We start from the raw sequence: 21,436 nt of genomic DNA on the forward strand, positions 1-21,436 counted from the left end.
AGTAGCCTTACGGCTGTTTCGCGCTGGCAATGCGCTTCTACGGAGGCCGCTTCTACGGATGCGCTTCTACACAGCCTCCGTAGAAGCGCATTGCCAGCGCGAAACGGCCGTAAGGCTACTCTGTGCCCTGCACCCACCACCAGCTCACAGCCTCCAGCAATATGGTATGTTCAACCTTTGTTCTATCTATGAACCTTACAATGTATGCCACTTGTGAAGATTAAAACACGAATTGTCAGCAGTGCCGACTTATGTGCATTTCTCTAGCCTATATCCATAGTGAGCAAAGCTGAATTGTCAGTCACAAGAAGTAATGACTAAAGGGCTCTCCTAAAAATACACAGTAATTACCTTCCCTTGGGGGGGGAAGTGGGGCTAGCAAATCATAGAACAATTAGTACAACTGCTAGATTACTGGGTCAGATGCTAGAAACTGTGATTGGGTGATCCCATTTTGCTGCCTCCTGGGCATATTAGGAGGCAGGTCACTAGTCAGGAATCATCAGATGTGGCTTTTGTAATGTTAAAGGATTAAGATGCCCATACAATCCTCAATTTTTCACAGAGTTGTCGACTTAATTGGGCGATCAACAACATTATGGTTGATCGAAAGTCGGTCAACTACTGTAGTGGTCCACACACTGCAGTGGCTTGATGCTAGGAATGCAAATATCAATTCTGTGTCGATCAAAATCATGTGAACAGGAGCTGATTCCTTCACAATCGACCAATATTTTTAATTCTGCCCGTTAAAGTAAATTGGTCAGTTCAATCAGATATTGGCCAATTTCCATCGGTCAAGCAAAATGGTTGTTGATATTAGCTGTGTAGATGTATATGGAGTTTTATCTTTGGATACGTCCTTTAATAAAGAAGTCTTACGGACAATTGTGGACGGGACCTTCCTTGTTTCTGTCGTTGATGTATGAGTGTTGCTGACCCGGTAGAACACTGTCCTCAGACGGAGAGGGGTGAAGCGGTTTTCCACCTTTTATATGATCCAGCAAAATGGAACATAATTCTCCCTCAGTCCAATAAAATGACCAAATTGGATTGTCAATTGAGCAGGAAAATCAAGATATGGCCCCCTTTAAAACACTTGTATGACAGACCATCAGGTAGAATGCCTCAGATTAATTCACCATTTATTTGTAACAATTCAAATATGTTTCTATGAAAAGTATTTTTAATACTTAACATAAGTTAAATAAAAAATGAAACGCTATAGAGTACTTTCAAGTAAATCTGAAGTGACAAAAAAACTAGCCTTTAGGGATCGTTTATACTAGAGGCACTTTGTGATTTTTTTAAGCGCTGGCGATTTTTCAAAATCACCCTGAAAGCGCTTGTGCAATGATTCTCTAAGAGAGAGTTCACATCTGAGCGGTTCATTTCCAATCCGCTCAGAAAAGCGTTGCCTGTACCATTTTTGAGGGGATTTTGCCTCAATGGAAGGTATAAGGAAATCGCTTTGTGCAGCAATTGCATTCGCGTTTTTAAGAATAAATACATGTATTTATTCTTTTTTGGGTCAAAGAGTTCACTTTCTGACTTGCATCAGGGAGTGAATTAAAAAACGCTCTGGAAAAGCACTTAGAAAAGCGCTTTTCACAAAAACTCAACACCCACCCAAGCATCGGGAATCAAAAAAAAATTGCGTCAAAAAACGCCCAATGCGAACGCTAACGCGATCAGAACTCAATGTGAACAAGGCCTTACTGGCTTTTAATTAGTAAATTAAAAGGGTGCACTATCATGCGCTCTCTGATATGCCACCACTCCAGCAAAAAAAAGTAAACAGTTAAAATCTGACAGAACTGACAAGTTTTGGACTAGTCCATCTCCTCATGGGGTATTCTCTGGGTTTTCATTGTTTTCAATTCTGCCAAAATAGTAAGATACCAGCCAACCTCCCTACTAACTTGCACACTATTTTTTGACAACAAAGAAAGCCCTGAGGCCTCGTTCGGCAGCACATATACTATGCAACATGCAAGAACGGTAGAAGGGCATAGACTGCCCTTCTACTGTTCCCAACACATGCGCTGTGCAGCAGTGTGATGCGCTGTCGCCACTGCTGCGTTGCGTTCCGATCGCCCATCGGCCATCTCTGCTAAATTATGTGAACGAGCCCTGAGAATCCCCTATGAGTCCAAAACCTGTCGGTTCAGATTTTAACTGCTTACTTTGTCCGCTGGAGTGGTCCTTTAAGGCATTGGTTTTACCATCAAGCTTGAAAATTAATGCTGTCACAGCAATTTAGATAAGGCTTACATTTTGAGTATGTTAACAGCAGATGAAGATGGTCATTAAAAGGCTTTCTTGAAATATTAGCATTTATTAACATAAGCATGAACAGATGTCACGGCAGAGCCAAGGTAGAAAGCCATAAACGCTGCCTCTGAATCACTAAAAACTCCGCTACAATAGATTGCTGGCTGCACTGTGTTATTAGTCAATGGAGCAAATGTTCTAAATAGATGCAAATGAGCAGAATCATTCCGTTCAGTGTTCCCATTTATTAATTGCATTTGCATTAATTAAAATTGATTATTCATTCATTGCAATGATTTTTCTTGGGCAGCCATTCTGCACCTTTGTTCATTAACCCATATGTGATCTTGTCAATTAAGTATTTCTAAGCTGACAGCCTCCAAAATTTTCAATTTTCAAAGCACAAAACCATTTATTACTGAGTCACTCAGCACAAAGGTGATCCTTGGCCTACTTGTGCAGCCAGGTGGGCTGGCCAATCAGCTGACATTTTACTATTCAGTTTTTTAGTGGGACTATTATTATTATTGATTTGTTTAGCATTATTATTATTATTTTTATTATTTTTTATTTATATAGCGCCAACATATTCCGCAGCGCTTTACAAAGCACAATAAGACGACAAGGGGAACATAGATACAACTAACAAATATACAGCAAAGTTCCAAGCAGCACAAATATTGTTACAAAAACAGTAAACATTAGGAGGATGACGCTGCCCTTGCGAGCTTACAATCTAATGGGTAGTGGGGGACACACTAGGTAAGGGGGTGGAGGATGGATGAGGCAGTGATTCTTTGCCTCTGATTACATTGTGACAAATAAGTAAATAAAGGGCTATAGAATGTTATAAGCTTGTCTGAAAAGGTGTGTTTTAAGAGTGCGTTTGAAGATGTCCAGGTTTTGAGCATGACGTACAGGCTGTGGAAGAGAGTTCCAGATAAGGGCTGATGCTCGTGTAAAGTCCTGGATGCGAGCATGAGAGGAGGTGATCAGCTTAGAGGCCAGGAGAATTTCTTGGGAGGAGCGAAGGTTGCGGGAGGGACAATATCTTGAGATTAGTGAGGAGATGTATGGAGGAGACAACTCGTGGAGGGCTTTGTATGTTAGAGTCAGGAGTTTGAACTGGATCCTCTGGGTAATGGGTAACCAGTGGAGAGAATGGCACAGTGGGGCTGCATCAGAAGAGCGTGTGGAAAGGTGAATGAGGCAGGCCGCTGCATTTAGAAGGGATTGGAGAGGAGCTAGCCTGTTTTTTGGTAGGCCACAGAGCAGGGTGTTGCAGTAGTCTAGGCGGGAGACGATTAAGGCATGAACAAGCATTTTGGTGGCCTCTTGTGTGAGGAAGGGACGGATACGGAATATATTTTTGAGCTGGAAATAGCAGGTGGTGGTTAATGAGGCAATGTGAGGTTTAAAGGAGAGCTCTGAGTCAAGTATAACCCCCAAGCAGCGGGCCTTAGTGGTTGAGGTTATTGGGGTGTTGTCTACCGTTATGGTTGCAATTGGTGGGGGTGTAGATAGCAATGGTGGAAAAATCACAATTTCCGTTTTAGTCATGTTGAGTTTGAGGAAGCGGGAGGACATGAATGCAGAAACGGCACGTAGACAGTCGGGGACTCTGGATAGTAGTGAGGACAGGTCAGGAGCTGAGAGATAGATTTGGGTGTCATCCGCATAGAGGTGATACTGGAAGCCAAAAGAGTTAATTAGTTGTCCCAGGCCACGGGTGTAGATTGAGAAAAGAAGTGGCCCAAGAACAGAGCCTTGAGGTACACCAACAGACAGTGGGTGTGGAGAGGACTTGGTGTTAGAGAAGGAGACAGTGTAAGAGCGTCCAGAGAGATAAGAGGAGATCCAGGAATGTGCTTGTCCCTTGATTCCTAAAGATGACAGTGTCTGCAAAAGCAGAGCATGATCAACCGTGTCAAAGGCAGAGGAAAGGTCAAGGAGTATTAGAATGGAGAACTGGCCTTTGGATTTAGCTACCAGTAGGTCATTAGCAACTTTCGTGAGGGCAGTTTCAGTGGAATGGTGTGTGCGGAATCCAGATTGAAAGGGGTCAAGTAAGGAGTTGGTAGAGAGAAAGGCAGACAATTCTGAATGGATGTGACGTTCCAGCAGTTTAGAAGCAAAGGGGAGGAGCGCATCAATATCTTCTATGGTGCTGTACAGTGCATAGTACATATAAAGTGTTCATTGATACATTGCAAAGTGAGAAGTTATAAAATAGAGAGATCAAGAAATGATTGATATTTGACATGTAAATTGTTCATGTTGTTCGATCCACAACGAGCCTGCACACACTCATCTTTACTACTGGCAGACCTGAAAAAAACAATAAACAGACAGCTCCAACTGTCATTATCTATAACCCCCCCCCTTCCAAAATGCAATAGGCTAAAACAGTGGATACCAAACTTTTTTGGGTGAGGGCACCCTTGATGGCTTTGAAATTTTTTCAAGGCACCCCACGGCAAAAACAACTACAGAAATGCTTTTATATCCCTTAGCAGGCAGCGACTCACTCCAAGTAACTAGTGATGCTTATTAGGCACCGCGATTCCTCTATGTTCAACTTCAACCATGGTTGCGGGGACTAAAGGTTAACTAGCAGGTAATGCAGCCACATTGTATATCAGTGTGCGGTTGCATTACCTGATGGTATTGCATAATGGATGGGTATGCATGCCAAGGCATCCCTGAAAGGTGCCCGAGGCGCACCAGGGTGCTGCGGCACCCAGTTTGAGAACCCCTGGGCTAAAAGGTTGTTTTTAAAAACGCTAGCTGTTTGAAAACTGCTTGGGTAATGTATTTCAATGGGCTAGTGCACACCAGAGCGGCTCGTTTTTTCCACAAACGCAAACTCGGGGGCTGCAGCATTTTTTAGATTTCTGAGGCGTTTCTGCCTCAATGTAAAGTATGGGAAAAGCTCAAGCCGCTTAGAAAAACGCTAGATCAGAGAGGTTTTCCAGGCGTTTTTGTTACAGAAGCTGTTCAGTAACAGTTTAACTGTAACAATTTAGGAAATCTGCTACACAAAAACGCTTCAAAAATGCTAGGCATGGTTAGAAAACCTCTCTAAACATGCCTAGAATCGCTCTGAAAATCTGCTTCAAAAACCTCTAGAGTTTTGCGGATCTGCTAGAAGTTTTTGGTGTGCACTGGCCCGCCCAGAGGAAGCTTCTGGTTGCTTGACAGTTGGAAAAAGCTGTTATTTCCCACAGTGCAACAAGGTTCACAGACAGAAAACTGTCAGAACCATGGTCATGACATCACACTATGAGAGGGGTTTCACCACAATATCAGTCATACAGACCCCCCTGATGATCTGTTTGAGAAAAGGCAAAGATTTCTCAAGGGAAAGGGGGATCAGCTACTGATTGGGATAAAGTTCAATACTTGGTTACAGTCCCTCCTAATTACATAAACAATGAGGGGAGACAGAAAATAAACAAATAAATGGACCAGTATTATTTTTCTAAGAGTTGCTTCTACCTGCTGATTGATAAGAAGTGAGGGTTTGTGCCGTGGAGCTGTCCTTCAGCACCATAGCATAGCTGCCTCACTCCAACCCAAGAGATCCTTCCTGTGCCATCGTTGTCATACGTCGCCCACTGCTGTAGCCACAAAGCTCCTGGCCACTCAAAAGTGCACTGTGAACAACAGGTAGTTATATGCAGTGATGGGTATTAGCTCTCAAAAGAGCTGTTGAGGGGTGCTTTTTTTAGCAATAAGAATCAGCAAGGAGCAAGCTAACAAGCCTACAAGAGCCTAACTAAGCTATCCCTATAGCTCTCTCTGCAGGAGCAGCAGCAGCAGCTCTCCCTTCTCTAATTACTGCAGGCACACAAGTGAGTCCAATGCCTGACGCTGCCTGCCTTTTATGAGGGGGGGTGGGGCTCCAGGAGGGAGTGTAGCCTGATTGGCTACAATGTGCCTGCTGACTGTGATGTAGAGGGTCAAAGTTGACCCTAATGATGCATTATGGGGAAGAATCGAACTTCCGGAAAAGTTTGCGGTTCTCCGTGATCGCGAATGCTGGAAGTTCGCCGGTTCCTGTTCGCCGGCGAACAGTTCGGGCCATATCTATTTGCCAGGGTTTCTTGATATTATAGAGTCAGAAAGACTGCAAGAAGCAACCTATGCTCCTGATGGCCAGCGGCAGGGGGGCGAGTGGTAGTTATGGTTCTGAGTATACTCAGCAGAAGAGAGGGGCTGCGGTACTGAGGAGCGATGGGTCCAGGGGTGTCCAGCAATAGGGTGAGAGTAACTTTTTTTTTTACTCTAAATAGGTAGGGAGTCTAAAGTGGCTCCCTTTACCTATTTACAAGACATACATTAGGGATCTTTTTAATAAAGGAGGATCCCAGAGGCTAAAAGAAGTTGGTGGCACATCGGCAATAGAGAGTTTTCAACTGGTGTTAGTACAGGGGTGTCAAACTCAAATACAAAGTGAGCCAAGATTGTACACTGGAACCTAGTCGCAGGCCAACCTCAATGTCTACTGGCCACCTTCCTCCCTTATAAAGTTCTCTGGTGTCTAGTGGTCCTCCCTCCCCATACAGTTCCCTAGTGTTAAGGCTTTCCCCCTACCACCCCATTTGGCTTCCTGGTGTCCTAAGGCTTCACCTCCAATAAGCTTCCCTGATTGTCTAGAGTGGGCCAAACATAATGTAAAGTGTGTAAACCACTTGAGGGCCAAACTTTAGGGCTTTGAGGGCAAAATTTGGCCTGTGGGCTGGAGTTTGACATGTATGTCTTAGAAGGTGAAAAGGTCTCGCCCATGTTTGATGGGAAATATCAATGAAGGCAGTGCTGTAAAATAACGGATGATACACAGAGCATTGATACTTTGGACTTGCTTCACTTAGAGGTGTGCTGACTCTTGTTTTTGTTGCCAGTGGCTTAGATATCTGTGGCTGTCTTGAGTTATTTTGATGAGACAACAAATTTACAGTGTTATGCAAGCTGTACACTGACTACTTTACATTGGATGAAAGTGTCATATCTTCAGCCCCATGAAAAGATATAATTATTTACAAAAGTGTGAGAGGTGTACTGACTTTTGTGAGATACTGTATTGTGCTGGGGAAGGGGGCAGTGTATAATGTGCACTGTAGACTGCACTGTCCCATTTCTGTGACTGGAGATACGTTTGCAGTTTTTCAGGGACACATTTTTAAAACGATGGGAATGTTTTTGGAATGTTTTTTAAAGGATCACGATCACGAAAAAATTGTAAAATGTAAAATACATGTTAACACATACAAATAAGAAGTATGGTTCTTCCAGAGTAACATGAGCTATACATTACTTTTCTATATGTTGCTGTCCCTTACAGTAGTTAGTAGAAATCTGACAGAACTGACAGGTTTTTGACTAGTTCGCCTCTTCATCGGGGATTCTCTGTATTTCATTTATTCTTTACAAAAGCACTCCCTGGAAAGGATCTATACAAAACTGCTTTTGAAAAATAAAGAAAACCCTGAACATCCCCCATGAGGAGCTGGACTAGCCAAAAACCTGTCAGTTCTGTCAGATTTTTACTATCCACTGTAAGTGACAGCAACATAAGAGAAAAATAATTTATGGCACATTTTACTCTGGGTTGAAATGTACTTTTTATTTATGTGCTTTCTCATATTTTAAATTTCACCTTTTTTAGGGATAGTGGTCCTTTAAAAATCAGGGTAAGCTGCCAGCTATGATGTCCTCATAAGTGAAACCAGACATTTTTTTCTGCACCTCGTCTCAAGGAACGCGGGACATTCTGCTCTATTCATCTTCCATCAAGGCTGATTTGTATTGGGTTTCTAACGGATAGTTGATTCTTTTTTCTCATGCCTTGAAAATATAATTTTAAATCCATTGTGGCCTGTTGAATGAATTTCCCGTTAGCAGTGGACACACAGGGCGCAGCTTTCTCTTTCCTGCATTTACATTCTTTGTATGGGGATGCGTTTGAGAAATCACCTCTGTGTGCGCATTTCTCTCTGCGGAGCATTGATCAGAGCAGGAAAATGTAATACGTGTCTGTAGCGGAGACCCAGCAATGGAGAAACTGCATCGCAATCAGATAAAAAGATGAATGCTCGGGGACTTGAGCTAAGCTGAAGAATGTTTGCACAATGCATTATGTGACGCTGGCACACAGCTCAGCACTGCATATAAAGTGAAAAACGATTCCTTCTCAATGCTGAAAAACATTTCTGACTATGATTTGGACAGAAGACTATGGAAGATGATTTTTCTAATATACCAAATATATACAATCAATAGGGTAGAATATATTATGTTGATATAAGTGAGGCTTCTTGCACACTGCACGCGATTCTGATTCAGATTCCGCTTTTTAATCAGTTTTTACCTCCGATTCAGATTCAGATTTGCAGTGTGCAAGGAGCAAACTGCAAATCTGAATCTGAATTGGAAGTAAAAACAGATTAAAAAGCGGAATCTGAATCTGAATTGCTTGCAGTGTGCAAGAGGCCTCATAGAGACTAGTGATGGTCAAAGAGATGCAAATAGTTTTGAGTTGATGCAAATATATGAAAAACGTTTTATGCAAATTTATGCAGCTTGGAAATGAACCAATCAAATCCTGCGGAAGTAAAATTTGATTGGTTTATGTTCAAGATGCATAAATTTGCATAAAAATGTGCATCAACTCGAAATTATTTCCATCTCATTGACCATCTCGGAAGGGCGTGCTCAGGCTCTTAGATGTGCAGAAGAGTGTAAAAGCCACTTTTCACAAAAACTTCTTTTATTTTACATTTTTTTAAAGACGGATTGGAATTTGATACTCTTTATTACCACTGCCTGTGACCCCAATAAGGGTATTTTCCATCATTCCTGTCCCTTCGGGTGTACATGTAATTGAATTTGAGCGCAGGGTAAAGACCAAAATGTCTCAACCTGCTCCTGCAAAAGTCCTGGCAGCGTTAATTACTATTCCCCCTCTAGGCCGCCGTGGACTCCGGGGTAAGATAATTAAAAACAGCTGATGAGATAAACAGTTGTATTTATCCTCCTCCTCCTAAAAATGACTTTTTTTTAGAAATCGCATGGTTTTAGTTTATATGAATGTTTTGTGTTTTGTTGTCTCCGCTCAGTGACAGCCTATTAAGTGCCCCTAAGTGAAATATATGAACTAGTGGCCTTTTTCTATGTCCCTCTGCACTCAGTTGGATTCTGCCAGGAAAATGTTTATGGCTGTGATTTGCTTATCAGTGATATTTACTATATTCCTGACAAGGTACTGACAAGACAGAAGCTGTCACTTCCATGCCTGAAAATTAACTCTTTCAGGCAGTAAAATAAAACAAGCAAAAAACAGCCTGGTTATTAATATGTTTTGCCCTCAACATACACTTGTCTGTCTTATCATGTTACATGTCGCCTTGAGTGCACTTTAAACAGCCACTTAAAGATCTGGCATGGTAGATCATTAAGCAACCTAACAGACCTCGGGATGGCCCCCCAGGCTGTCTCCACTATGAACAGTCTAGCATCATTATGAGTCTTAACTACTTAAAGAGAAACTCCGACCAAGACTTGAACTTTATCCCAATCAGTAGCTGATACCCCCTTTTACATGAGAAATCTATTCCTTTTCACAAACAGACCATCAGGGGGCGCTGTATGGCTGATATTTTGGTGAAACCCCTCCCACAAAGAAATTCTGAGTACGTACTCTTGGCAGTTTCCTGTCTGTGAACCCTGTTGCATTGTGGGAAATAGCTCTTTACAGCTGTTTCCAAATGCCAAAACAGCAAGCAGCAGCTACATCACTTGCCAGCAGTAAAAATGTCACCACGTGATAAATGTCAGAATATAAATCAGGGATTTAAAATATTTTACAATGGTCAAAACATTGACTAAATCATTTATACATAATTATTGTAAAAATGAAGCACTTTTTTTATTACATTATTTTCACTCTTTAAGGACCAAGCTGAATGAAATCTACACCCTGTTTTGGTGGTTACCTGGTTGGCAGGGCGTAGATTTCAATCAGCCGCCGCTGCGCGCATCCGCCGTTTCCGTCGCTCCCGCTGATCTCGCCGCTGAATTCCGACATCCCTCGCCGCAGCTCACTTGCTCTGCCTGTCTCTATGACGACAGAGCCTTGTGAGCGAGTCAGGAGCTGATTTCATTGGCTCCTGGCCCTGTCTTTCAATGTAAGCAACTCCCATTAACTTACATTGAAAGACAGGGTCAGGAGCCAATGAAAGTGGCTCCTGACCGACTCACAGGAACTCTGCCATCATAGAGACGGCAGAGTGGGTGGCCCAGGCCTTAAAGAGAATCTGTATTGTTAAAATCACACAAAAGTAAGCATACCAGTGTGTTAGGGGACATCTCCTATTACCCTCTGTCACAATTTCGCCGCTCCCCGCCGCATTAAAAGTGGTTAAGAACAGTTTTAAAAAGTTTGTTTATAAACAAACAAAATGGCCACCAAAACAGGAAGTAGGTTGATGTACAGTATGTTCACACATAGAAAATACATCCATACCCAAGCAGGCTGTATACAGCCTACCTTTTGAATCTCAAGAGATCATTTGTGTGTTTCTTTCCCCCTGCATCTCTCATGCACTGAAGTTTCAGGCTGCTCTTTTCTTCCTGCAAACAGCTTTGCCCTTGTCTGTAATTCCTCACTATGTGAAAGCCCAGCCAGCTCAGAGGACGATTTATCCAGCTTGTAAAAGAGAAGAGAGAAGCTGCTCTAATCTAAATAACACACAGGCAGTGTGCATAGAGGGGCCTGGAAGGGGGAGTTCATAGCAGAACCACAACACTGAAGAACTTGGCAGCCTTCCAGACACAGGCCTGACAAGTCTGACAAGAGAGAGATAAGTTGATTTATTACAGAGACGGTGATAGTACAAAGTGCTGCAGTAAGCCAGAACACATTAGAATAGCGTTTGGAACTTGTAGGATGATAAAAAACAGGATGCAATTTTTGTTACGGAGTCTCTTTAAGGCGGCAGAGACCGCTGGTACTTAAGTGGTTAAACCTGTTTCCTGTATGAATGCTTTTTAAGTGGAACAAACCACAGAGGGGTCTATTCACCAACCTATGGTAAAACTACAATGCCCAGACAGTGCACTGCAATTTCACTAGTACCAACACCACTACAGTAGCTCATTGCACGAGTAGCGCAACCCACGGTACATTGGTACCCTAATGTGCATTACCATAGCAACTTGAGCTTTACCCACATACCAAGTGTTATTCAAGTTGCACAACACATGCTACCGTAGTAGCATAAGTATCAGTAAAAATGCTGTACGCTGTCTGCACACAGCAGATTTTCCATATGTTACTGAATCAACCCCAGAATCACTCTCTAGGCATAAACCGTGTTGTCGTTTTTATTTGTCCTCATCTCCTGTGATTTCATTTACACACTCTCCCAGACAGATGCTTATAAAGAGGGATGTGGATACATAAAGACATTTAGGATGTGCTTTTTCCTCAGACATACTACATTCTGTTCAGGGGAAGAGGAGTAGCAGTGGAAACACTTAGGACACTTTAAGGTTGGATTCCAGGATTATAGACGAATAATAAATTCCTATGTAATAAACCTGATGTAGTCACAGGCTGTGCAGATGTAATTCCCTCCACAGAAATCCGAATGAGAGTGTAAAGCTCAGCTTCCAACACAGCTCTATACTATCTTAATAGCTTGCCAATCAAAGTGCCAAATGCTGCCTTTCAAGTGTCAAACATGACTTTTGTACCTAATACTGCTTCAAAAATGTTGAAAACATGGGTGTTAAACCTGAAGCTCTTCAGCTATAGGGCATACCAACATACTCTGAGGTTGAGGTTGCTGTTGCTATGCTCCTCCTCATCATACTGCTCAGACTAGAAAGGGGTGGAGCACAGACAAAGCTGTCTGGGAAGATCATAGTGGTTATCTCTGAAGGTCTGTATGACAGAAAGTGTTCAGAACAAGCTGTGGCAGTGGCAGTGAATGCCTTAGGGCCCTTCCACACAGGGAAGATGTGGTGTGGTATTTCTACAGCACCGGGGTGGCAGGGCAATGAAAGTCTATGGAGACTTTCTTACCATCTCGATGCGACACAATGGAAGTGGCGTTTTCGGCGCATCCCCGAGGCAAGTAAAAACCTACGTTCCTGTGTGGTTCTGCGTCGACCTGTAGCAGAGGGGAAGTCATGTAAGTCTATGGTGGAGCGTATATTTTAAAATGCCTGCCACAAGCGTATTTCAGCAATATGCTTCCGCACACGTGATTGCTTCGGCCACAGGAAGTGAGTGGCACTTTCTGCTTGCCCAGCTGCTAGACGGCGATTACCGCGTACTAACGTAGTAATTCCCAAAGACGTTTTTTTGGCAGTGCAGTGCGGCACCGCTGTAGCCAATCCTCAGTCTGAAACCGGCCTGAGTGTATTCAGCATTAACACACTCTAATATTTTCACAAGTTCTAGGGTGAGGCTTCGCACCCTGTCTGCAAGTACCCCCAACAGTGCTTGTTTTGCAGGAAACCACAAACATTCACAGGTGACGTAAGCAGAGCTGATTAACTACCTCTGAAGATTTTCCAACCATACATGTACTGTTGGTGATACTTGAGGATTAGGTTGGGAAGTCCTTTGCTAGGGTACTTCCCCGCTATTCACAATGAGTTAGATAGCCTTAAAACCAGGACCGCAACTCAACAATGTTACTAGCTCGATGCAATGCATAGAGTGAAGCATACAGTACATAGTAGTATGCTTCATTGCATCTGTAATCGTGCGCATCGCCCGGTAAATGCATGACCCCATCATCGATTGTAGGGTGCTCTGGTGAAAAGCTAGGTTGCAACCGGTACATACAAATGCCTCTTGTTCATTGCTTGCCGATAGATGGCATGACTAAAATAATAAACAGAGGCAGAAAAATGCAAGTATTAAGGGCAAAAGAAGTAAGAAAGGAATGCAGTACAAAAAAAAACTCAAAGGAGGTGATATATGGTGCGTATTGTAAAAACAAAAATGTGACAATGCTTCTTAAAAGAGATTTTTAGTTCACTGAATCCATAAAATCTCCCCAGGTGCAGTAAGAGAACCCGAACTAAGAGAGCCCATCCTAACTCGATAATAATATGCTTTATTTCAGCCACATACTCAGCTTTCCCGACCGGAATACAGGAAATTCAGCATTTAGCGAGGCCTGTCAATTTTCTATCTTGTATACAATACCTTTTTAATGTTTCATTTGATGTGAGTTCTGATTAAAAAGATGCTTTTTTGCCTAAAAATAATAATGGCATTCATGCTTAACCAAATGGAAGCTGTACACGAGGCAAGAATGGTAGCCACATAGGCCATGGTTTATCACCTTGTCCTTAAATGATAAAACATAGTTCTAACTGAAACAAAATTGTATTGATCTACGCAAGTAACATTTTATATTGCCTTCTACAGACGTTATTTTCCAATGTTGAGGAGATCCTTGCTCTACACAGAGACTTCCTGTACGTGATTGAAGGATCCCTGTACCCAGAACCCAATGCACACCAAGACGTGGCCATCTGTTTTCTGAAATTTGTAAGTTGCAGTTTGTGTTTTTCTCCCAGTTTGTTATCCGAGATTTGGAATGGCTGCTAGTGCTACACAGGAAGTAGAAAATGTATTGATAATTATTGTATACTGTATAACCATATTATATACATGTTATACCATATTTTTTTAATTTTTCATAAAAAGTCCACATCATGTTGAACAAGAGGTATAAATTTAAAACGGCCAACAGTGCCATTGATAAATATCCAAACATGATGCAATCACAGCATAGAACTCAAAATATAGGTGCAAAATATGCATACAAAATTTGCATCCCAGATCAACTCAGAATTAGGCCTCTTGCACACTACATGCAATTTCGATTGCGATTTTTAATCGGTATTGCATGCTGCAGTTTTTTTTTTGTGTTTTTCTTTTTGTGTTGATAGACTCCAGGGAAAATCGGAAACAAACATTGGAATCAGAAATCAGATTTGCAGTGTGCAAGAGGCCTTATTTAGATCTCATTGACCGTCCATTCCTTCTTCACCCTCCCTTCCTTCTGATGAGTCATGCTGTCTGTTCTCAGAGAAATGTAGACAGTATGACTTATCAGAAGGATGGGATGAGAAGGGAGTTAGCAAAGATGCAGATCTGATCATGCTGTGATTGAATATATTTGGATCTACTACAGGGTCCCTTTAATTAAATCTATTTGGTGATCACAACAAGGTGAGGAAGATGCAAAAAGCATGCTATTGTAGCATGAAAGTATGCTATAAGCATGCATTGCAGGGCAATGAAAGTCTATGGGGCTTTCAGTGTTCTCCCCAGGCTCTTTTAGCCGGGTGCTCCACCCGGCTAGATTTGGTGACCACCCGGCTGTCATCGGCTCACCTTCTCACCTCCTCCTATGCTGTAAGCACAGTTGCCCTGCATTTTCAACTCGCCCCACCCGGCTACTTTTTCATGCCACCCGGCTACTATTTCATGCCACCCGGCTGGAAAAAAACTCTGGGGAGAACACTGGGCTTTCATACTGACGCGGTACGATGCGACGGAAGTGATGCTTTCGCCGGTCTCATGAGGATTAACCTACATTACCATGCAGTTTTGCGGTGACGTGTGGCAGACTGGAAGTCATGGAAGTCTATGGGGACGTGTGTTTTAAAAAAAATGCCCGTGCCGCAAGTTCTGCGCGTCACACATATTTTAGCAATAAGCTTTCACATACGTCATCACTTCGGCCACAGGAAGGGCTTGTTTACACTATGAGCGTTTTCAGTTTTTTTTAAGCGCTGGCGATTTTGTAAATCGCTCTAAATGCACTTGTGCAATGATTTCCTATGGGAGTCTTCATATATGAGCGCTCCACTTTCTATTGAATCACAAACGCATTACCTGTACCATTTTTTGAGTGTTTGTGTTCAATAGAAAGTATAGAGAATCGCAATGTGCTTGAAAAAGTGATTTGAATTGCGATTTCCCGAGCACTTTAATGAATAAATACATTGGGCTTGATTCACTATGCGGTGCTAACCTACTTAGGACGTCTAAAGTCTTTAGGCGTGCTAACCAGGGTGCTAAGTAGGTTAGCACCGTTTTTCTCAATCAGATCGCGCGCTAAGTACCGCACGCAAAGTTTTGCGCGCGCAAAGTCCTATGCGCGCTCTAATTCCCATAGGCTTTAATGGCCACTTCGCGCGGAGTGCCCTGCGCTCTGTGCAGTGCGCGCGTAAAGTTTTACGCGCATAAAGTTTTGTGCGCGTAAATGTTTTGCACGCGAAAAGCTCGTTTAGATGTGCTAAGGGGGTTTTCACAGGCGTGCTAACAGTTAGCACCGCTTTGTGAATCAAGCCCCTTGTGTTTATTCATTTCCGGGTACAAGAGTTCACTTCCTGACTCATGTAAGGGCAAAGCGCAGGGAAAAGCGCTTTTAAAATCGCTCAACAAATCGATCAGCGATTGCGCTAGGGATTTGTAATGCGAACAAGGCCGAAGTGAGCATGCCGTTTTCTAGGTGGGGATTACAGCGTAATCCCTGAAGGCTGTTTTTGTCAGTGCGCACTGCTTTTCTCCGGACCGCACCGCTACCACCAATCCTCAGTCTGCAACTGGCCTCATGCTTATGGCTATATAACAACACACTGATTGGTTCTCTGCTCGCTATTAAAAAGTAAAAATCTCAGTGGTTATTAACCTATCCCGTTATCTGTTATTATCAATTACGGTACAGAAAATGTTACCGCTCTATGCTTGTTCAATGTTCAGTATGGTGGCGAGAACATCCGCTGTTTATACCAATTATTCTATTAAAGGTGATGCGGTGACATTTATGATCGCGGTGCTCTGAAACACTTTGATATTAAATACAAATGTCTCTTGTGACGTGGAATACAGAGACTGCGAACGCTCTCCGCTAAATGAATTATGTTGTTCCAATTACAGAAGGAGCGATTTGCCATTTATGATGAATATTGCAGCAATCACGAAAAAGCACAGAAACTTCTGCTAGAGCTGAACAAGGTCAGAACAGTGAGAACGTTTCTACTGGTAAGTAATCATTACAGCTAAACGCTTTTCAGTGAATAATGCATGTTCTTTACCTGGATTATTACATTTATTACATTTTTGCTGTTCAGCAAATACACTCATGTTTAGAGGCATAACTATAGCGAAGCAGTCCCTGTGACTTTAGGGGAAACTACTAATCTCCCCTCCTTCACATGCAGGACTCCATCATCCGGATCAGGTGTTGTTGTGGCTGCACTTGTTATGGATGGAAAGATCATAATGGCCACTCTTGTTGTATTACCCTTGCAAGATAGGTCCCCAGGATATGAGCGTCACCATGGGAAGGCAAGGGAAGGGGTGTGACGGGGGGCTATAACGCTTTGCTAGGGGATGCATGATGTGCAGCTATGCCCTTGCCCACACTTTATTAACAAAGTATAATTTGTACCTTTAAAAAAATTCATTTATTCATTTATCTCTTTACAATCCTATGTCGGACTATGTCCCACATTGGCCTTTTCCTCTATAGGTCCAATGTCAGATACAGTCTGACATAGGATAACGTGGCTGCCACTAGATGGCGCTGTGGCTGGTTAGATCTGGTAAAGCGCCACTCTGTACAGATCAGAGTGTCGGACATCACCACTGACTTTGTCCACCTCTGGTGCGCCCGCCATCTCCAACACCATTTTGCTGCTTTTTCATCCATTTTGGGGGCACTACGGCTGGATCGGGTCCGGCACAATGTCCCCCTATGTGGAGCAAACACTTTGATCCCCTCCACCACGTAATAACTATACTACTCTGGCACTCATGCAAGGGGGCTGCCCCCCCCCCCCCCCCACACACACACTTATGCCAGTACCGCCCCCCCCCCCTCCCCGCCACTGATGCCAGTAAGAGAGCCTCCAGTCCGGGACCACCGTTCTTTTTTCAGGATCACCCCCTTCCTCCCCCAACACCCTGTAAAATTAGTTTCTGGGGATGTGGGTTATCCAGAAAAAGAATTCATTTAAACTTCAACGTCCTTCCCCAGCTGTACCGCATACTGTTTTATGTTCCTAATGTGTAGTTTTAGTAACACAGATTGGAATTATTGCTATCTCGTGTTTACTTCTTGGCAGGAGAAATTTCTCAATTCATTTTTTTACAGAGCGGAATAACTGAAAGTTTCTTTCGTACCAGATATCCTCAGCAGTGACATTTCCTTCCCATGCTTTATATAGCTCTGAAAGAGAATGTCCCATACACATTTACTCAAAGGCCAGGTATAATGCCAGGATAATGTATGAGAGCCCTATCACACAGGGAAGGGGGCTGACAAAGGGAAAAGCGTCAAGGGAAAGAAAAGGATCCCTTATCTAGACATCCCCAGAATGCTTCTTTTTTCAGTGACTATTTATTATCACAGGTAGCAGAGAAGGTGGGTTTTGAAATATTTAATCCACAGACTGCTCTGCGATTGAAGATTTTATCCTTATAAAAGCAGATAAAGTTTTTAGACTGTACTTTTTCCATTCATTATAGGGATAGTGTTTACTTAGATTTTACTCCTTCTCAGGGCCGGCGCTTCCATAGAGGCAAAGGAGGCAATTGCCCCAGGGCCCCAGAGCTTGTAGGGGCCCCCAAGGTGTGTGTCCTCTCCCCTCCAACTATATTTACTCTATAAATGCCTGCAGGGAATGAGGAAGAGAGGTGTAGTGGGGAGAAGTCTGGAGTGTAGTCTGGACACTGCCTCCTGTATCCTGCCCGGATTAGGTAAGACCCCAATGTGTGTACACTCTTGATTTATTTAAGGTAAAGGAGGAGGGGAATAATGGGGTCCCCAACAATGGTGTTGGGGACATACTGTATGATGGACACCCAATGATTTGGGGTGGCTTGGAGACCGGTGTAATGGGTCCTGGGAGTTGACTCGGAGGCTGAGGGGGAAAGGGGGGTCGGGCCATTGTTAGGGGTGCCCTTCAAGTTACTTTTGCCCCGGGGCCCCATTGTAGCTCGAACCAGCTGTAAATCATTTATCCACGTTTCGGCGTGTTTAATACAACACTCAACATACAAACAAATGCAGCTCTCAAACAATCTCCCGGAACGGAACCTGTTTGTAAGTAGGGCACCGCCTCTATATGTGGGATTATGTAGCCAGGCAATTTAAATAATGATTAAGGTAATGCAACCTGTGGCATTCAATCAGATTTCACATTTTATGAAATACCAGCTTTACTTATACAGCAAACTTTCTGCAGCCACCAGGGGCGCGCTCAGTAGCGGTGTTAGGGAGTCTTGCCCAAGGACTCCTTGCTGAATAGGTTCTGGTCTATTGAACAGGAAGAGTGCAGATTTAAACCCACTCAGGTCTCCTGTGTCAGAGGCGGGGTCCTTAACCATTAATCTATCCTGAATCTGTTCTTAAAGGGAACCTTAACTGTCCAAAAAGAAAAAGTTTCACTTACCTGGGGCTTCCCCAAGCCCCCTGCAGCCTTCCTGTGCCCTTACTGGTCCTCAACTATCCTCCAGTGCCCCACCACAGGTTAGTTTCATTTTCGTCTGACAGAGATTCGGCCCCTGTCCACGCATCTCCTTGTACGCTTTCCTGTCGTCAAGCGAGTTCTGCGCAGGCGCAGTAAGAGAAACATTGTACTGCACCTGCATAGTACACGATTGATGATGGGAAAGCGAACATGGACGCATGCAGCTATGGCCCAACTCTTAATCACCCGAAAACAAAACTAACCTGCGGCGGGTCACCGAAGGATAGTTGAGGACTGGCAAGGGCACAGGGCGGCTGCAGGGGGCTTGGGGAAGCCCCAGGTAAGTGAAACTTTTTTTTTAGGGCAGTTAAAGTTCCCTTTAAGTCACAACACTGCTATCTCTGCCCCCTGTACCATTTTTTTCTTTCGTTTTTTTCAAATAAATGTTCCTGAAAGGAATGTTTTTAAATTATTCCTACAGAATCATAGTTACATAGTTATTTTGGTTGAAAAAAGACATACGTCCATCGAGTTCAACTAGAGAACAAAGTACAACTCCAGCCTGCTCCCTCACATATCCCTGTTGATCCAAAATTTCATATTTTCAGGCTGTTTGTATCAATGGGTCGCTCGTGAGTCGGGCAATATCGGTAATTAAGGTATATTTTATATTACTAGAGGACAATCAATTCAGCCCCCGCCAAAAAAATAGGTCCACCCCCTATGTCATGCTGTATGTAACACTATATAAAATATGTTTTTAACCACCATATAAACTTCTGACTAGGCGACTTGTTCAAAGCCAAGAAATGTGCGTTAGGCCTCATCTAAATGTCATATTGTGACATAAGGACTTTTTTAACGGTTTATTATACTGGACTTTTATCACTATCTAATTAAAAGTTATTTAAAAAAAAAGCAAAAGAGGATGGCGCTCGCAGCAGTTACTATCATCAGTAAAAAAATGTGTAAGGTGAACCAGGTGTGAACCAAGCCGATTCTCCTCCTCTATATAATTGAAGAAAAAGATAAGCAGAAGAGGATGGCGCTCACAGCAGTTACTATCACCAGCATATAATAAACGTGTAAGTATGAACCAGGCTTTGTTCGCCTCCTCTATATGACAAAAAGGGCGGCGCTCCTCGCTGTCACTAATGAAGATAAAAAGTAACAATATGTCCAGCCTGTGGTCCATAAGAGGTTAAAGAGAAGAAGAAAATTATCTCCTAGGATATAACTCAGGTGAAAAAATGTGTTGTTTATGGGCCCATGTGTTAAATTAGCCTTTTAGCCATTGACCCAGAAAGAGTTTGAAAATCATTATAAAGGTATGAAACTAAACATGTTCTAAAATATTTTTTACAGAATAAAATCTACTACCACAAATATTTTTTTTTGTAGCAGAACATCATTCAGTTAAAAACAGAACATTGTTCTTCAGTGGAAACTCTTTGCTTCAGCGGAAAGCTTCTGGCCACATCCAACAAGGCGAAAACATCATGCTTTGTTTACATTCCTTTGTCAGATACATTTAGTAAACATTACTAAACTGCCGAAACTGAGCTGTACTGAGCTGAGAAGCAGAAAGAGCTGAGAAGTGATCACTGGGTAGATTTTAATACATAAATACAGCAGCTATACAATGTAATGGCAGCTTTCAGAGCAGATAAACAGTACTAGGAATTTGTAAACAGACAATATTACTTGTCTACAAAAGCAAATATGATAACTGTATGGATAATAAAAAGTAGGAAACACATTTTTATTGAATGTTATGTCCGAGTTTTATCCCACTTTAAACTTGTGGGTCACCAATGTAATTTAGTAGCAATTTCTAAACAGAGCGGATTTTCACATTAGCAAAATTGTCTCCCTTGATTTAGGATAGGTGAATGACTTTGAGAAATAGATGTATACTGCTTAGGTAAGAGACAGGTATTATTATGATTATTATTATCATCAACCTAATTCCTTAGATAAGAGGCACTTGTCATCCTTTGTGAATATGTTATATTAGGTTTTGGAACCTGACAACGCTGCCAATAGAGACCACCAATAAAGCTATTGCTTAGTTATTATTCATCTAAATAACGACTCATTTTACTGCTGCTCATAGTTGCAGGTTTGTGCTATACTTATCTGGTATTATTTACACGTTGATTACAGCTTACATAATAAATGATTATTTTCGTGAGGTAGCGGTTTAGGAAAATTGCTGTAATTATGCCAAACAAGGAAGTGCGGGTAGCATATGGATTATTCCTTTATTGACTTTAGTGCTTTGGAGAGAATAAATACTGTTTGTTAGTACATTGTTGCTGTCTGACCAGCATAACTGCATACGGCATAAACACAAAACTCTCCTGCGGACGCCCACGTGTTAATATAAACGCATGGAAAAAGTGAATGACACGGCCAGGATCTGCCTGAAAACTGGGTCTGTTTGTGCTTTCAGAACTGCATGCTACTTGGAGGAAGGAAGAACACAGATGTCCCCCTGGAAGGCTATCTAGTGGCTCCAATACAGAGAATATGCAAGTACCCACTTCTATTGAGAGTAAGTATGCCCTGGTTGCTAAGGGATGTTATTAGAACGGTGAAGCATGCTACTCAGTTGATTTCAATCTCTTTCATACAATCGGCCTCCTTT

At 42.6% G+C, this 21,436-nt stretch overlaps 1 protein-coding gene across 1 annotated transcript in view; it reads left to right on the plus strand.

Moving 5' to 3' along the window:
- PREX2 (phosphatidylinositol-3,4,5-trisphosphate dependent Rac exchange factor 2) overlaps positions 1-21,436 on the plus strand; it is a 415,237-nt gene that overhangs the window by 82,662 nt on the left and 311,139 nt on the right. Inside the window, exons 3-5 of the mRNA XM_068237470.1 lie at positions 13,724-13,846; positions 16,250-16,354; positions 21,242-21,343. Coding sequence (XP_068093571.1) covers positions 13,724-13,846; positions 16,250-16,354; positions 21,242-21,343 — 330 coding nt within the window. The remainder of the gene's footprint in view (positions 1-13,723; positions 13,847-16,249; positions 16,355-21,241; positions 21,344-21,436) is intronic.

This window comes from Hyperolius riggenbachi, chromosome 5, assembly GCF_040937935.1.
Source record: "Hyperolius riggenbachi isolate aHypRig1 chromosome 5, aHypRig1.pri, whole genome shotgun sequence".
Classification (NCBI taxonomy): Eukaryota; Metazoa; Chordata; class Amphibia; order Anura; family Hyperoliidae; genus Hyperolius; species Hyperolius riggenbachi.